Here is a 20378-nt window from a genome sequence, read left to right as displayed (position 1 = left end):
GCACCCGGAGGAAACCCATGCGTAGGCAGGGAGAACATGCAAACTCCTCACAGAAACACCAACTGAACCGAGGTTCGAACCAGCGACCTTCTTGCTGTGAGGCGACAGCACTACCTACTGCGCCACTGCCTCGTCCCTATATTAATATCATCTACATTAATAACAAGAACTCTGAAGGTTAACATTGCAGTTTACATCTACTTCAACCAATTATAGACCAGTATTACCGAACAGTTCATCTGGATTTTCTTGGGAAAGAGGGCAGCTAATGAATGAGAGGAATGTGATGGCAGATGTATGACTGTGAATGGATCTCCAGCAAAATACTGAAGGACTTCTAAAACACAATTCATTCTGAATGCAGCGTGTCTTCGAACAGACAATGAGGATGATGATGATGGACAGATAACGTGCTCATACACCAGGATAATAATCAGCCATATTTAGGAAAGGATTATAAATCATGCTCTTCCACAAAGAGCTGTGTCTTGATGGGTGAAATATCATCACAAAATGAATTGACAAAAGCGATTTAATATTCATTTTAATTCTTAAAATTAACCTTAATTTAATGTTTTGATGCTGAAAACACCTTTTCATCTTCATGCATTTCTGACCAGATGATAAAATAAAATTCAGTCAGCAGTCCAGTTTATAGAATTTAATTCAGTCATCAATTTGTAAAGGGTTGTGTGCTTTAGGCAAATAATCTTTCAAGGACATCATGCACCGAGTCTATAAATAGGTTGGAGGATACAGGATACCTAGCCTCCACAGTGTTCAATTTCAGCAGAAAACCCTCTGTACTGCATTAAATGTCAGGGAATCCCTGGTGGGTCTGATAGTGAGAGCATTTGGACTGGGTCACGAACAAAGCTGCCCTGCTAACAGCTCCAGAACAATCAGCTCTCTGTCCCTTCACGCAAACCAGCAGCCAAACACGGCGGCTTCACAGAGCGACCACAAAACAAGCCAAATTGAGTTCAAGAGGCAAATCTTGAGATAAAGAATTCGGGAGCGGTAAAAGCTCAGTCTGTTGAATGAGTCAGGTAACTGTTGAATATCTCTGTCTAGTAAAGACTAATCAGATGCACACAGCTAGGAGTTTAGCCTTAATACTGGAATGCCCAGAATTACATAACAGTGTTTCCCCAACTATTATATTAGGGTGGTGCTCTAATTTAATTTCTATATAGTACCACATTACAACTTCTTGTAATAAACAAGCTAAATAGCGGCATGTAATATCTTATTTACACAACAGCAGGTCATTTCTGTCTCTACATGGTCACATGTTTATAAATGTCTGCTCTCTGAATCGTGCACGGTGGAGTTCCTCACAGCCACAGTCTCTCTGCTGTATGGGAATAAGAGTGCGCACCACATCTGACAGGCGAATCATTTTGAACGAATCTTCTGTATGACTCGAGAACAATAAGTCCTCTACGGGAGTGATTCATTCATTTGCGCACAGTTAAAATACAAATAACAAGTGTTTTTTACAGTTTACAAAAAACTTAAATTCAGAAACTTTCATCAAACTAAAATGATTGTTTTTTGCCGCTCAGGCAACTTTCTGCAGTCCATAAAGTGTGTCCAAATAGGAGACAGAAATGGAAGAATTTGCTCTTGGTCTTTTGAGATTTTAAGTATTATGGGGGCTTTGCGATGTTTTGCTTCTCACTTTCCCATATTTGGGCCATTGGTGTAGTTTATGCTGCTATTTCTAAATCTCTGCTTGGCTCTGATCGGCTCTGATCCAAACACAGCAAGAGTTCTGCACGAGGATACGACTGCTAGAGATCAGTTAGAGTGGGGAAGTTTTACAAGACTGATCCCGAACTGAAACCCCAGCATAAAAACAATGCAAACTGGGAATAAATTATTTAAAGCAGCTGAGAGAGACATGTTAAAGAGACACTGTAGTTTGAGCTTGCTGAATGTCCGAACTATTGACCAAAAGTTGACGTCTACAGTGTAAAATGTCTGCTTGCATATGTTCACATTTCCGCCACCTAATATCCCCTTTTTGTGCCTTTTTTGGAGTCTCATTCAAAACTGTAAAGGGTTTACATTCAATTGTGTATAACCTGCTTTCCCAAAAAATGAAATACTGTGCTTTTGTAAACCAAAGAAAAACAATATTTCCTTTCCATTCACAGAGATAGGCTACTACCAGTGCAAGGTGAGTCTTCGTTTTTGATACTGACATTTCATATTAATTCAGTGTTCTAATTTCCAAAAAAGAGAGATTTGTTTGCAATCGAGATCACTAATACAGAAATAAAAACAATTATTGGGCATAAATATGGTTAATTAATACTTTTAAGCGTCTGTTCGGGTCGTATTTAATACTGGCACCGTGCTGCTGTCATGTGCACTCCTTGTTTTTGTCGTGGGAGCAACAGCAAGGACTGACTGGAGGAGGACCGGCTTGATCTGGTCAATGGCAGCAGAATTACAGGCTCTGAGGTGCTGTATGGATCAAACACCAGCAGTGTGAAGTAAATAGATTTACTTCTAAAAGGCTTATGTATTAAATACATTAACAAAGATGAAAACGAAGGACGTTTTTTGCTATAATTTTAGTCAGTTAGTTTTATATGTACACAGTACAATTTCAGTTCGTTCTAGTTCTTAAAAAAAACTCTTGTTTTTATTTTTATTTCATTCATTTATTCATTTTCTTGTCAGCTTAGTCCCTTTATTACTCTGGGGTCACCACAGTGGAATGAACCGCCAACTTATCCAGCACATTTTTACACAGCGGATGCCCTTTCAGCCGCAACCCATACCTGGGAAACATCCACACACACACACTCATACACTACGGACAATTTAGCCTACCCAATTCACCTGTACCGCATGTCTTTGGACTGTGGGGGAAACCGGAGCACCCACGCGAACGCAAGGAGAACATGCAAACTCCACACAGAAACGCCAACTGAGCCGAAGATCGAACCAGCGACCTTCTTGCTGTAAGGAAACTACTGCAACTACTGCGCCACTGCGTCACCCATTTTTATTTCAGTTAACGAAAAAGTTTTTTTCGTTTATTTTCGTTAGCTATAATAACTTTGGTAGACAAGTATGTATTTTCAAAGCACTCGCAATGCTTCGGCCATGGATTTGTGTCTTCATCTGACCATACAGATTAAACACCTGTTTCTCTCGTTCCCTCTCTGGCTCCAGCTGACAAAACACATCAGACATTCCTCCATCTGCTCATCCCAGCGTCCATCCACCTTCCCAGCATTCCTCTCCAGCGCACGTATAAGCTGTGCATTCTTACTATCTTTAGTCTAGTAATCCGTGTAAACAGGTGAAGGTACACGCAGAGGCGTTTACTGCGCTCATAACACCACTCTGGACACACATGGAGAACAAAAGACAGCGACGCTGTGGGTCAAAGGCAGTCATGCAGAGGAGAAGCTCAGGAATGCTCATTTTCCTTCAAATAGCTCCCATTCCCAGGGGCCCGAGCGGAGCTAAATAAAGTGTGAGGAAACGAGACTGGATGAATGCATGGAATGAGGTTTATCTGAGCTTCAGCGCAGCGCCTGAGCTCTGTTTAGTTTACTTCACTCCATACCCGACTCTGTTTCCTGTCAGCTTATATGCTCTGAACACTCGTACACACACAGTGATACACAAACACACACATATTTATGGCAGAACCGCAAGCTAAACGCACAAATCTACTCCTTACTGCACAGACCAACTACTTTCTGAAGACTAAAATATGAGAAACATTAATAAGTATTTCTGGAACAAACTGAAACTATTAACCTTCCTGTTGTGTTCGGGTCAAATCTGACCGATTTACAACTGAAAACACCCATAAATATTGGGGTTTATATCTGATTGCCTTGAGACCTTATTATATCCTCCACATTATGTACTTAAACATATAGAAGTGATGATCACCTCTTTCATTGAATTTTGAGTGTTTTACTCAACTTAGTTACACCTGTGGTGTTTCCGGTCAAAATTGACCATTATAGGAAATAAATGAGTATCCAGACTACATTCACTCCTCAGACTGTACAAATAGGGTATATGCTGAGCTAGTGCTGTTCCCATGCTGATACACTTCCGGTGACCTGTTATTGTGAACTTTTTCTCATTTTATATGGTTCCTTATACAGCATTGATGTTGTAATGTCATTAAAATACATTCAGTTAAATAAACTTTAGCATTTATTTAGTTGCTCAAGCCTAAAACGAGACAAAAAGCCGTTTACTCGCACGCGCCCGTCAGAATCAGCAGGCTAGCGCAGAAGCTCCATTGAATATACTGGGGTAAAACAAATGCTCATATAATAAAGATATGGCGGGGGAAATGTAATTTAATGCAGTGCTTCTTGTACAAACTGAGACCCACTTTAATTCGGATATCACTCAGCTAGTGGAGATCGCTGATTTTTAAAGAAAACAGACCTTAAACGCACCGGATTTTGCATTGGCATTCAATTCGCTGGAAGCGCTTAACCCAGGTTAATGGCAAATTAAAAGTCCTATTAGCATGCCTCAGCATATACCCCATTCATACCAATCTCTGGGTCTAGCAGCACTTTTAGCTTAGCTTAGCCTAAATGTTTTCATTGGATTAGACCACTAGCATCTCACTCAAAAATTGGCCAGAGCATAACTAGTGCTAGTGCTATGTCCTTAATCACCGTCTATACACTCATTTACTAATCCCTACATTAGTACACTAATATAGTGCAATTGAAGGGCTAAATGAAAGTTTGAGCATTCAATACACAGGAAAGGATACCGTTTGTTGGTGCTTTGCTAGTTGAAAAATCATTCAAATGGGTTAAAATTTCAATTTCTTTGGTCAGACGCTGTGATAGTTATTTTAGCAAGCTGTTTATTATATAATGATAATACATATTATATAATAGCAATTATGTCTATTGTGTTTTATTTAAGTGATTCCCAAAGTGTGGGTCGGGACCCCCTGGGGGGTCACAGGACAATAAGTGGGGGGTGGGGGTGGGGGGGGGGGGGTCGCTTGGTGATTTACAAAAATCAAAGAAATGATTAAACTATTAGAATTAGCATATGTTATCCATAACCTACAGAAGATTAGAATTAGCATATGTTATCCATAACCTACAGAAGATTAAAAATAGTCTTTAATAGTTATTTTAAAAGACAATGTGCTAATAAAAACCCATCAGCCTTTCAATTATTTTTTTTTCCAATAGATTGCGACCTCTTTCGTGATTATATTATATTAAATCAGCAAAAGCGTTAGTTGCACAATAGTGTTAGTACGACACAATATGAAATGTTGACACCTTTACAGCACTCACATAGGCTACATTAAAAATAAAGAACATGAATAAACATGGAGCATGATCTCAAAGTCGCTTAAATTAAACCAAGAATAGACTTGTGCTGTAAACATTGTGGCCAACAGGTGAGGTTAATATTAAATTAAACAAACGAATAATTGACTATAAAACGTATCTTGTTGTTAGACTGTCAAGTGTTGTCAATATGCTTGTATTTATATAACGATAGGCTTTTTGGAGTGTGCATCATTATGTGCAATATTTATGTTTATAACCACCTCCGAGGATAATGGGGGTCGAGAGTCACTGTAATTGTTATTTTGGGGGTCGCGAGTAACTGGAATTGTTGAAAAGTTTGAGAACCCCTGTTTTATTTAATAATAACACTGAAGGTGATTTTAAAAAAAATATTATAAAATCACTATAAAATATTTAATTTAAGTACCGTTATCAGTATCAGTATCGAGGATACTTTTCTTGAAATACTTGGTATTGAATCAGAGAAAATAGTTGGTATTGCTTATCGCTAGTAAGTCACTTTGGATAAAAGCGTCTGCTAAATGCATAAATGTAATGTACTGGTACTCACTGCATGCGCTACAGGTGAAGCAGCTGTCGTGATAGAGGCTCCCCATGGCCTGACACGCCTGACTGGCTCCATACACCGCCTTGTTGCACTTCACACAGCTGCCTGCAAAAACAGCAACACACCTTCAGACTCATTCTATATTATATCATCAACATAAATGAAGAAAATCTGTGAAAAGAATTAGTTGAAGAGTGAAAAAGTTGCAGAGGAGGACAATAAGCCTCAAGGCACGGTTGCTTCTCGCAAGTAAATGGGAGCGTGCACTTTTTTACAGTTGCATGCATCACATCATGTGTTCGCGCGGGTATTCATCCTCTCATTCAGTATTCACCTGCTTTTTTTGCTTGCATGAACAGTTATTTATGTCAGTCGTGCTGCATCTCTATTCTAAGATTAGATTTGCACGAATATTGGGCCATCTTTCTTGTCGAACCCTGCTTTAAAAAAAAAAAAAAATTTTAAAATGATCTTTAACCAGCCAAAGTGGCTAGTGGGAGCGGCTGTCAAACCAGCCACAACTGAAATCTACCCGCATTTGGCGAGTGTTAATGTCAAGCCCTGCATATATGTCTCCTTAACCAAACACACCTGACTCAGATAATCAGATCATTAGCAGAGACTGAAAGACCTGTAATGGTGACAGACAAAGGAGACATGCAAAACATGCAGTGTTGGTGGTCCTCCAGGAATGTGGTTGAGAAACACTGCTATATAGAAACTTTTTGTTTGTTTTTAGCAAGCTGAGAATGTGACACTATACATCTAATACTTCACACACACACAAACACAGGTTTACAAGGACTCTCCGTAGGTTTAATGCACTTTATATATACTGTAAAAAACACTTATTATTGCCTCCCTTACCCTCAAACCCAACCTGGGGCAAATTAAGTTAAAGATGCCATTAAATATGACTTTTAAGCATTTTGAATTACAAGGACACAGGGCATATGCCATGTTAGAATGGTACAACTAGGTCATGTCATACTGTGTCCTCGTAAACCACATAAACAAGCACACACACACTTAGAAAGAGAGAGTGATGGTAACGTGAGAGTTAATTAGTAAACAACCAGACCCCCGTGACCTTCACAGAACATTACATTAAGATGAGCTTAAGATAACTGTGCTGCTCAAGTGAAATCACAAGACTGCCTGCTGGGAAGGTGAGCTGAGAACACAACGGGGTCTTTGTCCGTGTCTGTTGGTTCAGGCTGGTCTACGTGGCAGGAGCTCGGAGAACATTTAAGCAAGCAAGGGCTGAGATAACAGCATTAAACAGACAGAGGTCTCCAGCGCTGCATGGGCCCAAACAAAAGAGCCTCTGTTTCATCTGGTATTCAGCAAACATCACGCTAACTAGTTCTGCCCACTCAGCAAAGCCTGGTCCAAATGCACAGTTCAACACAAACACCATCAGTCCCACATCTGCTCCACAAAAAGGCTTTTCATTGAAAGAGGCAACTGAAGTGAACCATTTAAACACCATTTGTGGCATTTCGAAACTGACTGGGTTCATTACAATTGGCCAATGCTATATATGGAGGAAAAAAGCATGCGGTAAAAATAAGAATCGCAAAAATTATAATTGCAAAATTACTAAAATGATCATCAAGTGTGGGAATTGATAGCCGAGTTTGCATCTACACTGTAAAAACGTTGGTTTCCGCACAACTGTGTGGCACCAAACCACACCCCCAAACCCAAAAGTCATTGAGGGATAAGTAAATCATACAAATGAGATCGCACAAATTTATACAAATTAGCTACTAAAACAAAAAGTTTTAAATTACAGTGAGCTTGGTGTTGCACAATCTAGGTCTTTGTCAAAAGACAAGAGGGAAATCAACTGGGAATTAATAATTAACATTGGCATTGGAAGAAAAACACATACTAGGGCTTGTTGATTAATCGAAAAGTAATCGAAATCGACATTCAGAACCTATAATCGATCTAATTTTTCTGGGTCAATTTTTTCAATTACTTTCCCTACGTGTCACGTGACCCTGCTTTGTTAAGGCCTGTTGCTGATTTCTACTTCTGCGGCCACTTTGCAGCCACATCTGGGGCCTCATGTACGAAGACTTGCGTGGAAATCTTACTAAAACATTGCGTACGCACAAAGCTGTAAATGTGCGTACGCAGAAAAAAATTCAGATGTATGAAACACTGCGTACGCCGAATCTCACGCATATTCTTTTGTACATCCGAATGAACGTAAAATTGAGCGCAACATGCACGAGCACAAAACCCCTCCCTGCCTCCTCCCCCGTATGAATATGCTAATGACTATGCTAATGGCAAAACCCATAGAAAAAGCAACGGCAAAAGCAAGCAAGAAGAGAAACTTTGAACAGAATGTGAATTGGAGGTGCTGCTTTCGGAGGTAGACCGGAGAAAAGCGGTGTTATTTGCAAGTTTGTTCTCCGGAATTAACAACAAAAGAAAAAAATAGAGTGGCTGAGTTTAGCTGATGCGGTTAACACAGTTGGGTCTGAACATATCGCACTGAGTGCATTAAAAAAAAAGAAATAGTGTGGTTTATATCTGAAAAATGTTGCAGTACACTTATCGGTCTCAGTGGCGCAACTCGTAAGACGCATGTGATCATGAATTGACACGTTCGAGCCTGAACTCGGCTCGAATCCAGCGTCTGAAGAACTCTTTGTTCTTTTTTCCCCCGCTACATATCAGATTTTGCCAACTATTTATCACGAGAAAGACAAGTAGGAATCATCAATAAGTTCATATCAATAAGCATCATATTTTATTTGCACATTTATTGAATGGAAATGTTTCTGATTCACACATGCAAATTCATCTTCAGATAGTGTCTTTATAGCAATGTGCATGCTATGTAGATCGCTCAGATTACATTGGGAAAACAGTCGACCGCTGCAAATTGTGCTTTAATGTTTAGCTGGTCAAATGTATGGTATGGAAACCTTATATACCTGCTAGATGAACCCGTCTCATACAGCTGCCATTGCAAGGCTCAGACACTTTGTAGAGAGCAATTTAACACAACTGCCTCTAGGAGTCGCCAATGGAAATAAAACAGACACGCACAAAAAATGTGCGTACGCCAGCCAGAAAGCTGCCGTGAAGCTGCGCACATTCCCACGTTCAGTTCATTGTTAGTAAATCCAAACGTGAGCGATTCTGAGCGTGAAACCTGGCGTACGCAAAGTTTTTGTGCATACACAGCGTTGATACATGAGGCCCCTGATCTCTGGTCAAGTTAGACTCATTCTTGAGCATTACTTTCCACTACATTGACGATGATTGGAAGCTGCGCCAGAGATACCTTTACACAGCATATAAAACTTGTCAGTATACTATAAGGGCAAAAAAAGAATTATAATAATAAAAAATAAATCGCTCATTAATCATAATTGAGTTAAAATGATCAATTTTATTTTAGGCCAAATGTTAAAATGACAGGGATTTGATTTGAGGCCAAATCGCCCAGCCCTAACACATGCACTCTAAAATCCAATGGAAATAAATTCACAGACTAGCCATTGAAAATGTCTTAAATCCCCATCACAAATAATTACCATCCGAATAGCTCTTTAAAAAAGATGACAGCAGGCTCATTTTCTCATTCACCGAGCACTGAGACCGAATTCTGGACCAAAGGACAGCCATTCAAAAGAGCAGGACGTGAGCTCCAAAGCTATGGGACAGGAAGCCAAGAATCCTAGACAACAATTAAGATAAAGCCATCGAGTCGACAGGAAGATTAAGGAATCCTTCATCAAAAGAGCGCGGGGCACAAAGCATGAATGTCTACTGTTGGCATGTCAGTGTGCACAAGGCGGGACATCCAGAGTCTCTTCCAAAACAAAATAAAGCAGCGGGGAAAAGGCCAAGCATTACCGACTGCAGACAACGGGGACGCCAACCATTTAGTTGTCAGCAGAGGCAAAACCCCCATTAGACTACACTAAAGTATCTAATTTATTATCGTCTTTGTCCTGCTCTGTGAAATCCAGACATTCCTTAACATCCCTGCAGCGAAGCAGCTGTCAGAAGGAGACGGTAAACGCTAGCTTATTACGACATTTACTGCCAACTCAGCATCCAGAACACATAAACAGGACACAGGTGAACGCAGTAACATCTTTCAGTGCCTTTCCTTACAGAGGAATTACAGAACAACTGAGCAATTCCATGCAAATGTCTATCTTGCCATGAGGCATATTTAATATGCATTTTTTGTGTAAGAGTTTTGAGTTTAGAGTACTTTAACCAGTTAAACTCTGCTGTTATTTTGGGATTTCCGCCTGGATTTTGCCTTCCCAAATTTAAAAGCTTCCCAAATCCACATTCAGAGGTGTAAATGCAAAAATTTGGTATTATTTTAATGAAAACCCTTTAAATTTTCATGAAACACTATTGAAAGTGTTTTAAATATCTGTATATGTTGTCTGTGTTATAATAAACACCTAAAAAAGAGGCGCCTTTTGTATTTTTTTTTTATAAACTCCAATGTGAAAGTGTACTGTTTAGGTTCTGTGTTGTCTAGTGTGCTGTAATTAATTTTGGTAGTTCCTGCACATGTCTGTAATGATAGGAAAAAAAGAAAATTGTCTCTACCATAATCCATGCTAAAGTTATTGTATTCCAACTGATGAGAGGTGCTGTACAAGCCACAGGGAGCGATCATTGTTGTCATTTTTCACTATTCTTTTGTTTGATCAGACATAATTCACTGTGTTTGGACCACATCGGACATATAAAAGGATTACTTATGAACATCACCTCAAAAACAGAGGAGAATGGCCCTGAAGCGCACAGCATAAGGTAAGAGATGACAGCTGTCTGTGCTATCTGGGGCTGCTTATTGATCATAAATTCATTTCTGCGCCATGGAAACACTGCAATTCATTCAACAATTGTTTAACTTTCATAAACATTTCAAGATTAAAAGTTGTCAGAACAAAGATCAATGACCCATTATGCAATTAAAAAGAAGAAATAAATGGGGAAAAATAAAAAACACTAATCACAAAACACGGAAAACTGCTAATTTACAGACTTTTTACAGTGAGGGTAAAAGCACAAAATATTATAAACAAAACATACAGGTGACTTAAAAATTTAAAAGGTCTCCCAGATTTACAGTATAACTGTTTTTTTTTCTTCTTCATAAACATTCAGTTTTTAAAACCTCTGTGCCAGAGATGCTTGCTATGTCTTCAATATTAGATATTTTCAAGGTTGAGAGCTATTTAAAAAAGGAATATTGTGTGGGTTTTGCAATTCACCTGGTCCTCCATTTACTAAACACCTTGAATTGTTCAGTTTATACAAGGTTTAGCGTCAGCATTTGTCATACAATCTATTTGCTGAGGGAAAAAGAGACAATTTCAAGCCAGAGTAAAGTACAAAGGTCAGGAGTTGATGACAAACACTCCATGTGTTTAATGCTAGCTCTACAGCTTCATTTAGTTAAATTTAAACCAGCTATTGCTCTGTAAACAGCAAATGCCCAGAGCGTGCCTAAAGGAAACTGTTTTTGAGTCTGAGTATGCTCCGGCACAAGAATGCTCATGTTTGTGTCTATATTTTAAGTCATTATCTCTTTTGAAATCATAGTAAGATATACCAAATATGCTTTACACATACATAAATTGCTCTGTGCTTTTCCTACAGGAAATTCCTTTAGCAATAAGTGAGGATGGTACAAAAAGCTCAATGGCAACAGCCTGTGCAGCTCAGGACTGCTGCATCATATTTATCTGATGATTTGATACCTACAGCTGATCACAAAATTCCTCCTGTGAAATTTTAATTCTTTTTCAAATATTTGCTAAGTGGTGTTTAACAAATCAAGGAAATATTATATTGTTTTCTTCTGGAGAAAGTCTTACTTCATTTAATTTGGTTGGACTAAAGAAAATAAAGTAAAAACTGCTAAGGTCAATATTATTAACCCCGAAAATTTTTTTCTCTCAATTGGCTACAGAACAAACCAGGACCCCTTCATTTCTATATCCACTACACCAAATGGCAACCTAAAAACATTATGCAATTCTCAACGTGCTTCACACATGTGAGTGGGCTTGACAAACCACCTGCAGAAAACACACTCTTTCATCTCTCTGAAACTTTAACCAACGCCAGTTTTGCACATCCGTGTTCACCAGACACTTTCTTACAATCACTTCATAGCTCTGACAAAAATCACTGTACATTTATGAAGTGTGCCTCACACAGGTGAGTGGGCTTGACAAACCACCGGTAGCAACACTCTATTAAAAAAACACACACACACACATCCCCGCTCCTAACTCTAGCACTTGATTCTCTGAGCACAAGCAGTTCCTTTGTATAATTAGCATATATGTATAATTAACTTTCCTAATTAGCCAAACGTTTCTATTTAACCAGTTGAGCCTTTAAATGACATTTTAAGCTACTTGAATTTTGGCACATAAACAGTACGATAGTATGTACTGTCACCATGCCAAAGACAAAAGGAATTAGTTATTAAAATGAATAAGTTTTAAATGTGCTTATAAATAAATGTGTTAATAATGTTCTCTGTTAAACAGCACTTGGGAAATTTTAAACATAAATTCACTTGGGAGTTAATAATACTGTCCTAAAATGAATTGTTTCGCTGTTTATTTACATAAATACATGTATTCTTTAGCTATGTTTCTTGCCCTCTAACTATGTAAAGGTTTACAACCACATCCATTAAAACAAGTGGGAAAAGCATATCTGCTCAGCGCACCGTCAGTGACAGAAAGACTGAGAGTGAGAGAGATCCACCATGACAACAACATCAGATGCAATCACTATGTCAGCAAGGGTGAGATACTGAACAAGTTTAGAAACATACGCTCATTATTAGGTTTCAAACAAAAATCTGACATTGTGCTCCTCATGTGTCCTTCAGTTATGTGGTAACTCACAGAGACCACCCACATTTTTTATAGTTTAGTGGTCAACTTGGGAGCCACATCAGTGTTTCACTTTTTATGGACCTAGTCATAGTCAGAATAGATATTTTATATGATGCAGAGACTCTCAGGAAGCACAGTACACTCAAAACAATGATTCATTTATATTTACTAAACTTTTTTATGGTAACTGGTTGCAAACAACATATTTGGGCTAACTTAAAATAAACAAATTAGGTTGAATTTAATTCGTTTGTTTAAATTCAGCCCATTTCAACTATTTGTGCCAGTTTCCTTAAAACATGTAGTAAATCTAATAAATCATTTTTAATAACTTCAATTGCTGACTACTGTGGAGCATGCTGTGTATTAGGGTTTATAGATAACACTGAAAATAAACTACTATAGGGTAAATATGATTGATAATAGACAATGTGCATATTCAAAAAAAGAATTGTGTTTTTACAGTAAAAAACAAAATTATTAGCCCCCCTTTGAAATTGTAACCCTTTTCAAATACTTGTGCAGTTTAACGTTTTTCCTCCCAACATATTTTAAACAATAGTTTTAAATGTTTTAATAATCTCAAATAACTAATTATTTTTGTCTTTGCAAGGTGTATATATATATATATATATATATATATATATATATATATATATATATATATATATATATATATATAGATATATATATATATACCTTGAAAAGTAGTTACCTAATAACAAACGCCTAAACCTCAACAATTTTGCCGTCCACAGGCTGTGCCTCAAAGTTGTTTAAATGTTTAGAGATAGTGTGACCAAAGTCCCTGTAAGAATTAGTCTTTGGTGTGACAAAACGTGTACCTGTGCGTGCCTTTGATGTACCGCTTGATGCTTCCTATGTCCTTGTCGCAGCACCAGCGGCAAAAAAATTTGTCACCGAAATGCATGCTGATTCAGTGATCCTGCTTGTGAGACAGCTCACATCATTCAAAAGAAAAGGTCCACATTTCCCCCCGATAATGTCAACAGACTGAACTGTCTTAGCAGTAAAAGAGGACTGAGTAAAATTGTTTCTACTTTATAATTAATGTTCTAAACTATCAGCAATACAACTTTACAATGAGTACAATTGTCTGTATTCAATACTTTATTATTATTATAGTTTTCCATTTTCCATATCTGGAATGCCTGTATTTTGGCATTTTTTGCAGTCTACTTAAGAGTCCAACATGAAAATAAATTTTTTATTTATTGTCATTGATTGTTTTGAAATTCAAATGGCACCAACATGCCTGTGTTCTTATTTCTGTAATAAATATGGATGTCAAGCCAGGATCTTGATGGTTTATTGTGGGTATATTGTTTACATGAAGAAATCTGTGTTACAAGTTAAACAAAAATTCTAATAAACAATTATATTTTAAATTTAAATAGTTTTTTGTCCTGCGTTTACTTTAGTTTAAATTTAAATAGCCAAAATTACAAGTTTCAGTCTTTTAAATGTGATTAATAATGATTAATTACAAAAAAAGGTGCCATTAATTTGTTAATTTTTCAAATCGATAGACAGCACTAATTATAAGACAATAAAAGTGTTTTTTGACCTTGCATGCAGATCAGCCTGCTGTTGGAGACCCCCATAACCAAAATATGACCCTTTATAATGCATAATAGGGGCTTGGTAAATGTTTGAAAAATAAATCAAATTTCACAGGGGGGTGAATAATTTTCCCTTCTGCAGTCAGTAAAGTTCTAAAAGATCACAAAACACCTTGTGTGTTTGGTTTTTGTGACATAGTGAGGCTGAACAAAGTAGCAGGTCTTTTAGAAGTGCAAATATGAATGAACTCATATTTGTTTTGCACACTCCCTCCCTAGTTGCCCACAGTGCGAATGCAAGGGGTGAAGGGTGGCAATGTTATTTTAGGGCAGCTTCATTCTCATTCTGTGCAATAGTGTGGCAAAAAAAGTGAAAAATAACCATTAGCTTGAACCTTTCAAGAAAAATGTACTACAACAGATAACAGCCTTCACTGTTCAAAGCAACAAGTTGACTTTACTTAAAAAAGCATCCTTGTATGCGCCAATAGCCTAGTGGTTAGTCCGTAGACACATGGCACTGAGGTGTAAACGGCAACACGAGTTCGATTCCCGGCTCGAGATCCTTTGCCGATGGTTCACCTATCTCTGCTCCCCCTTACTTTCCTGTCTCCCCAAATCTTTACTGTCCTACCACAATAATAAAAGTGAAAACCCTTAAAAAATATTAGGAAAAAAATGTAAATAAAAAGCATCCTTAAGTTAAACAAACTGTGCATAATTATAAATGTTAAGTCAGCTTCCAAGTTACAACATGTTTACTCACTTTTCTTTAGTAACTATCTAATTTTACAGTCTCAAAAAAGTAAATGCAAAGTCTTTAATGAGCGAAATGAGATGAAATAAAAGAAATGAACAACAGATGAGAAACAAAGTAAGCAGAGGAATGGCTTCTGGAAAGGAAAAAAAATCCTGGAAATGCACCAGCAGCATGGATCTACATCGCTCTTTCACACACTCATGCACAATTGACTGTATGGCTCATTGTGGCAAAAACCACACACACACACACACACACACACACACACACACACACACACACACACACACACACACACACATATGGAGTGAAGGTCAAGTGGAAACAGGCAGAAGGTTTTTCAATCAGCATGCTACTAAATACAATTGCAGATGTTAAAAAGCTAAACAGAAAAACACACTGTCAGTGCTCACGTTGTGCTTACCAAAGTACTCAGCGTTTGGCTGGGTGTCCATCTCCTTTTCCAAGCGTTCGGTTAGAGCTTCTAATTTTATTTCAGCCACAGATGGCCCCTGATCTGTCTGTACATGAAGGCTCGGGCATGGCAGTTTGAGCGCATGGAAAGACTCCTCATGAGGGGACTCAATAGGGAGCACTGGTTTGGGAGAAGGAATTGCTGGATTATTGGGTGCAGTGCTCTTGGTCTGGGGTGCCTCTTGGGACACCTGGGTAGGGGTGCCAATGTTATGATCTGCTCCATTTTGAGTGGCAGACAATTGGGCAGAGATGGGTTGGGAGTGCAGACCAGGGCTAACCTGAAATGCGTCCCTGTATGTCCCTGTGGGCGACTGGGAAGGAGACTTTGCTGAGATTTGAAGAAAGCCCACAGGGGAATGATTCTGACCTGCTCCGGGTGAGCTACAAGAGGAGGAACTGTTTGAAAAGGGAGATGGTGTCTGGGAGGGGTACCCGCTTCTTGATGCCCATGTGCCAGGCGGGCTGACAGAGGGTGCTGCCCGGGCTGGCACGGGTACTGAGTTAACAGCATTCCCAGGACTGTCATAAACCCTGCTGCTGGGTCCATCATTGTGCTGTATGATGGTCGAATGATGTTTTTGTCCTTCATAAGATGCATATGGAGTCACACTGGCAGTGCCAACCATTGGTCCAGACATGATGGGAGGTTTAGCTGCCGCTTCACCGCCCTGTCTGTAAGTATTGATGGGTGGTCTGTCTTTGGTGTACAATGTGTTATCCGACACTTTAGAAAGACTCCCGTTGATCCTTGCTGCCAAACTGGTTTTTGCCATCTCCTCCTGTTGCTTCTGGATGTGTATTTTGGTCATTTTTGAGGCAAAAACTTTCCTGGTTTCTTCAAAATCAGGGTTGTTTCCCGCGTCCCTCTTCACGCGAAATAAACCGTCCTTCGACGCTTCGTACATGTTCAAGTCCTCAATGAACTTACTCGCCTCTAGTCCCAAATCGTCGTATTTATCCATGTTTGTGACTGAAAACTCGAACTAAAACTAAACAAAGTAAGTCTTTCAGTGGCTTCTGTCAGGGTCTCCAGCGGTGAATAAAGTCAAACCATTGAAAACTGACGGGGAACAGCTGTTCAAACTCCTTCACCTGTGGAGAACCACAAATAAGACTCAAAACTGCACAATAAAAGTGAAGAGTCCGTAAACATCACATGAAGCAGATTAAATCCAGTCAAGCAGCAGACCAGCAGTAATGATATTAAGTAATAAACGGCCAAATGAGAAGGTAAACTATATCAACGAAGAGGTCGTCGGCATTCTGAATATCATCCAGCAAAACAAAATAGACGGACACGCGCACAACTTTCAACCGCTCTTTAAACTTTCGTCGGCAGCTCTTGTGTAAAACACATTAAAACTCGATTAAAAGTCCACAGTCTAACAAAGTTTCTCTACATTGGAGGTTTAAAGTGAGCTCTTCTCCTCGCTGAGAAAGACTGAGCTTCTCCCGCCGAGTCCCGGAGTGAATGAAGAGCGCGAGTCATGGGCAAATGCGCGCGACCAGCTGTGCAGTTCGCGCGCGGGCGCGCGCTCAGGAGAAATAAGCGTCCGCGGCCAGCGATTCTCACAGATCCCTATTATAAATAATCAAGATCAGTCTCTTTAAAGTTTCAGAGCGGTTTAGAAAGCTTGTACTTGAAAGAAACGTGTAAATACTCTCTTCTGTCGTGTGGTTTTGTTGCAGTTTCACATGATTAAAGTACATTGACGTGAACTGTCTCACCACAAACACGTGGAAATAATCCAGCTATAGAGTGGAGTTTAGTGAAGTAATTTGAGATGGTTCTTAAACAACCAACCTCTGTTGAAGGAATGAGCCTTATATTTACTTATGTAAGACTTAATAGTTCAATATTGTTTTCTTGTTTAATTAAAACGAAAAGATTTGTCTTTATTATTAGGCCTATTTACCAGCGTTGCTCTCCTGTCATTCCCAAAGAGTATGGCTTGATGTTCCCAATCCCAGACCAAAATAATGTAACAAATTTAAATATTTGAAAATCATATTTTCTTTTTCTTTTTTTTTTAAATAGATTTTAAGGGTGTCTTTAGTATCTGGATCAAAAAAGAAAATTATAGCAGCTTTGTTGGACTGTGATTAAGATTTCATGTCTTAAAACAAACAGCTGAATTATAATTGCTTTATGGCAACCAAAGAGCTTAGAATGATGAAGGTGATTCTATGCTCTTTGTTGCAACTATAGCAAGAAAAAAAAACTAGCTTTTATGGTCACATTATATGACGCCGTGTCCTGTTTTTGGTTCATTTATCATAGAGGTCTTTGATCACAAGAGTTCAGTTGGAAGTTCAAATTAGCTCTCAAACTAATTATTATGAACCAAAAAAATCTATTAATCCAACATAGTTACTCAGAAGCAATATGCAACATGATAATCAAATGCAAAGTATTCAATTACACTTAGTGTATACATTGAATGCTAACAGGATGGCCAAATCACAACCAACATACTGATTTGAAGACATTATGTTCCAGTATACAAAGCTCTAAATCCTGAAGATGTGAAGAGTAAAGTGAAGTGATTGATAACACAACTCATGTGATCAGCTCTACGAGCCAAACATTCCTACAGGGCAACATTATCTTCAGTGTAAGAGGGACAGAAATGCTTTCCCCTAAAAGCACATCCAAACAACATACATGCACAGTTCAGTCCTTTCAGCCACGTAGGCCACACATAAAACATATGGATATAGTGGCAGAGCTAGAATAAATGGCAGCAAATGGAAAATCAATTCACAAAACGATGTATCAAACTTCTGAAATGACATTTAGACAGCTGTGTGCCAGCATAAGTTAGGCTTATATAATTGCTAAATGAGCTGAAACAACACAATTCTTGAGTTTTTTGGGGACAATTTAATTGATTTGTCTTGGTAGAAGATGAAGAAATTGTGTGGAACCCGGCATTTTTTTACAATGAGTACAAATTTGGGTGCAAACACTTTGAAATTTCATTAAAATTCATATTAGTATAAGTTAAATGTACCTTTCTCTGGAATATATATACTGTATAACTACTTAAGAAAAAAGTAGAAATGTGTACACAAAAAAGGGGTAGTTGAACGGATAAAATTAAATGAAAAAGTACTTACTATTTACTTATCCTCAAGTGCCTTTATCTGTTTCTTTATTCCGTTAACCACAAAATATCTTCCTCTATATTGGAAATATGTTGTTTCTCTCTCTCCAAACAGTTTTAAAACAAGTGAAGGCTGAGCAAATGATAAGAGTTTTCAGTTTTGGATGACTATCACTTAAAAAAAAAGTTGATGGTTGAGCATGATTTGAGCAAATTCTCAAGAAAATCTAACTGTATGAACAAATACATTCACTATTTACTTAAAGATGCATTAAAGAGCGTCAAAAAGCACACTTACAGCCAATCAGCAGTAAGGGGCGTGTACTTACAGCCAATCAGCAGTAAGGGGCGTGTCTAGTGACATGTGGAGATATAAAAAGGGGGGTGGGGTCCTGCTGAGCTATTGACGTGTTTGTTTAGGTGCTTTCAAATAACATAACTGTAAATGCTTACCTTTAATAACCTAGAAAAAACAGAGAATGTGAAATACACTTTTCAAAATAAAAGTTCCGTTCTGGTGTCAAACAATGATGAACCTTTAAAGAGTGTAATTTTAAGGCTTGGTTGTGTTTATAAGATGCAAAGTAATGTGTGCTCATGCTTCATTTGTAGAAAACACACGCTATCCATCCATACATCTGTCTTTGATTATATACAGCTACTCGGCTAACATGAAAGCCACTGTCATATTTCCTAGTTCCTCTAAAAGCCCCGCCCTCAAGAGGCTCTGATTGGTCAGCTAACATACTGTGCTGTGATTTGTGGATCAGCTCCACGTCACCAGGAAAAGTGTCACACCACTGCAAGCACACGCTTTAGCGCTGTGTAAACACTTGTCAGTCAGAGCAGCTGTTAGCCGTATCAGTTTAAGCCTGAATCAGACAGAAAATGAAGAGGACACAGCTGAACCTCACGCCTGCTCTCTAAAATAACTTCTGACAAGTGAATTTCACATATAATCGGGTTATAAGCATGTTTAAGTAATAGGAAATGTCCGCATATCTTTTGCGAGTTCATTATCAGAGATCTGTAACGCATGGAAAGCGTCCGCAGAGAGAGACACTGCACCGCTGCTGAAGATTGTGGCTGTTTACAGCAGTTTGACGGATTGTAGCTAAATTGTTAGCAGTGCAAAACAGCATCTTCCATTGTTTACATCCTTGTTTACATCCCTGCTACAACATACTGTTAACGCTAGACACTGTGCATGTAATAAATCAATTTTATCAAATAAAAGAGAGATTATGGAAGCTGTCCTTTGTTAAATGCTAGCTATACATTTTTTATAATTCTCTGGAACATGAATATTTCCCAGAGATGGGTTGCAGCTGGAAGGGCATCCGCTGAGTAAAAACGTGCTGGATAAGTTGGCGTTTCATTCCGCTGTGGCGACCCAGGATTAATAAAGGGACTAAGCCGAGAAGAAAATGAATGAATGGAACACAATTAAATTAAACTGTGAGCACCTCTCCCTTCGTGTCGTGTTCTTTGGAAGCCCAAATACAGAAACAGAAGAAGCTCTGTGGAAATAGAAGCATTTGGACGCCATTTTAGCTTTATCTACAATAACATTACAGCGCCTCTGGTCACGCCCCTTTGCTGCGCAGGGTGTGTGCGCATGGTGAATGCGAGTAAC

The 20378-nt window shown here is 38.6% G+C and overlaps 1 protein-coding gene across 5 annotated transcripts in view; it reads right to left on the bottom strand.

Annotated features, from left to right (window-relative positions):
- limd1a (LIM domains containing 1a) overlaps positions 1-17078 on the bottom strand; it is a 179417-nt gene extending 162339 nt beyond the window's left edge. For 4 of the 5 annotated variants that reach the window (XR_015510560.1, XM_087286004.1, NM_001440999.1 and 1 more), the window contains exons 1-2: positions 15583-17078; positions 5896-5997 (exon numbers count right to left, since the gene is read on the bottom strand). Coding sequence is in view for 3 of the 5 variants with exons in the window: in XM_087286004.1 (XP_087142130.1) it covers positions 5896-5997; positions 15583-16597 (1117 nt within the window). In the remaining 2 variants the exon portion in view is untranslated. Of the gene's footprint in view, positions 1-2677; positions 5085-5121; positions 5998-15582 lie in introns of those variants that run through there. The other variant, XR_015510561.1, reaches the window with a different exon arrangement.
- Between the last annotated feature and the right edge of the window lie 3300 nt (positions 17079-20378).

Source organism: Danio rerio, chromosome 16 (genome assembly GCF_052040795.2).
Source record: "Danio rerio strain M-AB ecotype USA chromosome 16, GRCz13ab, whole genome shotgun sequence".
NCBI lineage: Eukaryota > Metazoa > Chordata > Actinopteri > Cypriniformes > Danionidae > Danio > Danio rerio.
This window is presented reverse-complemented; position numbering and strand designations above follow the sequence as displayed.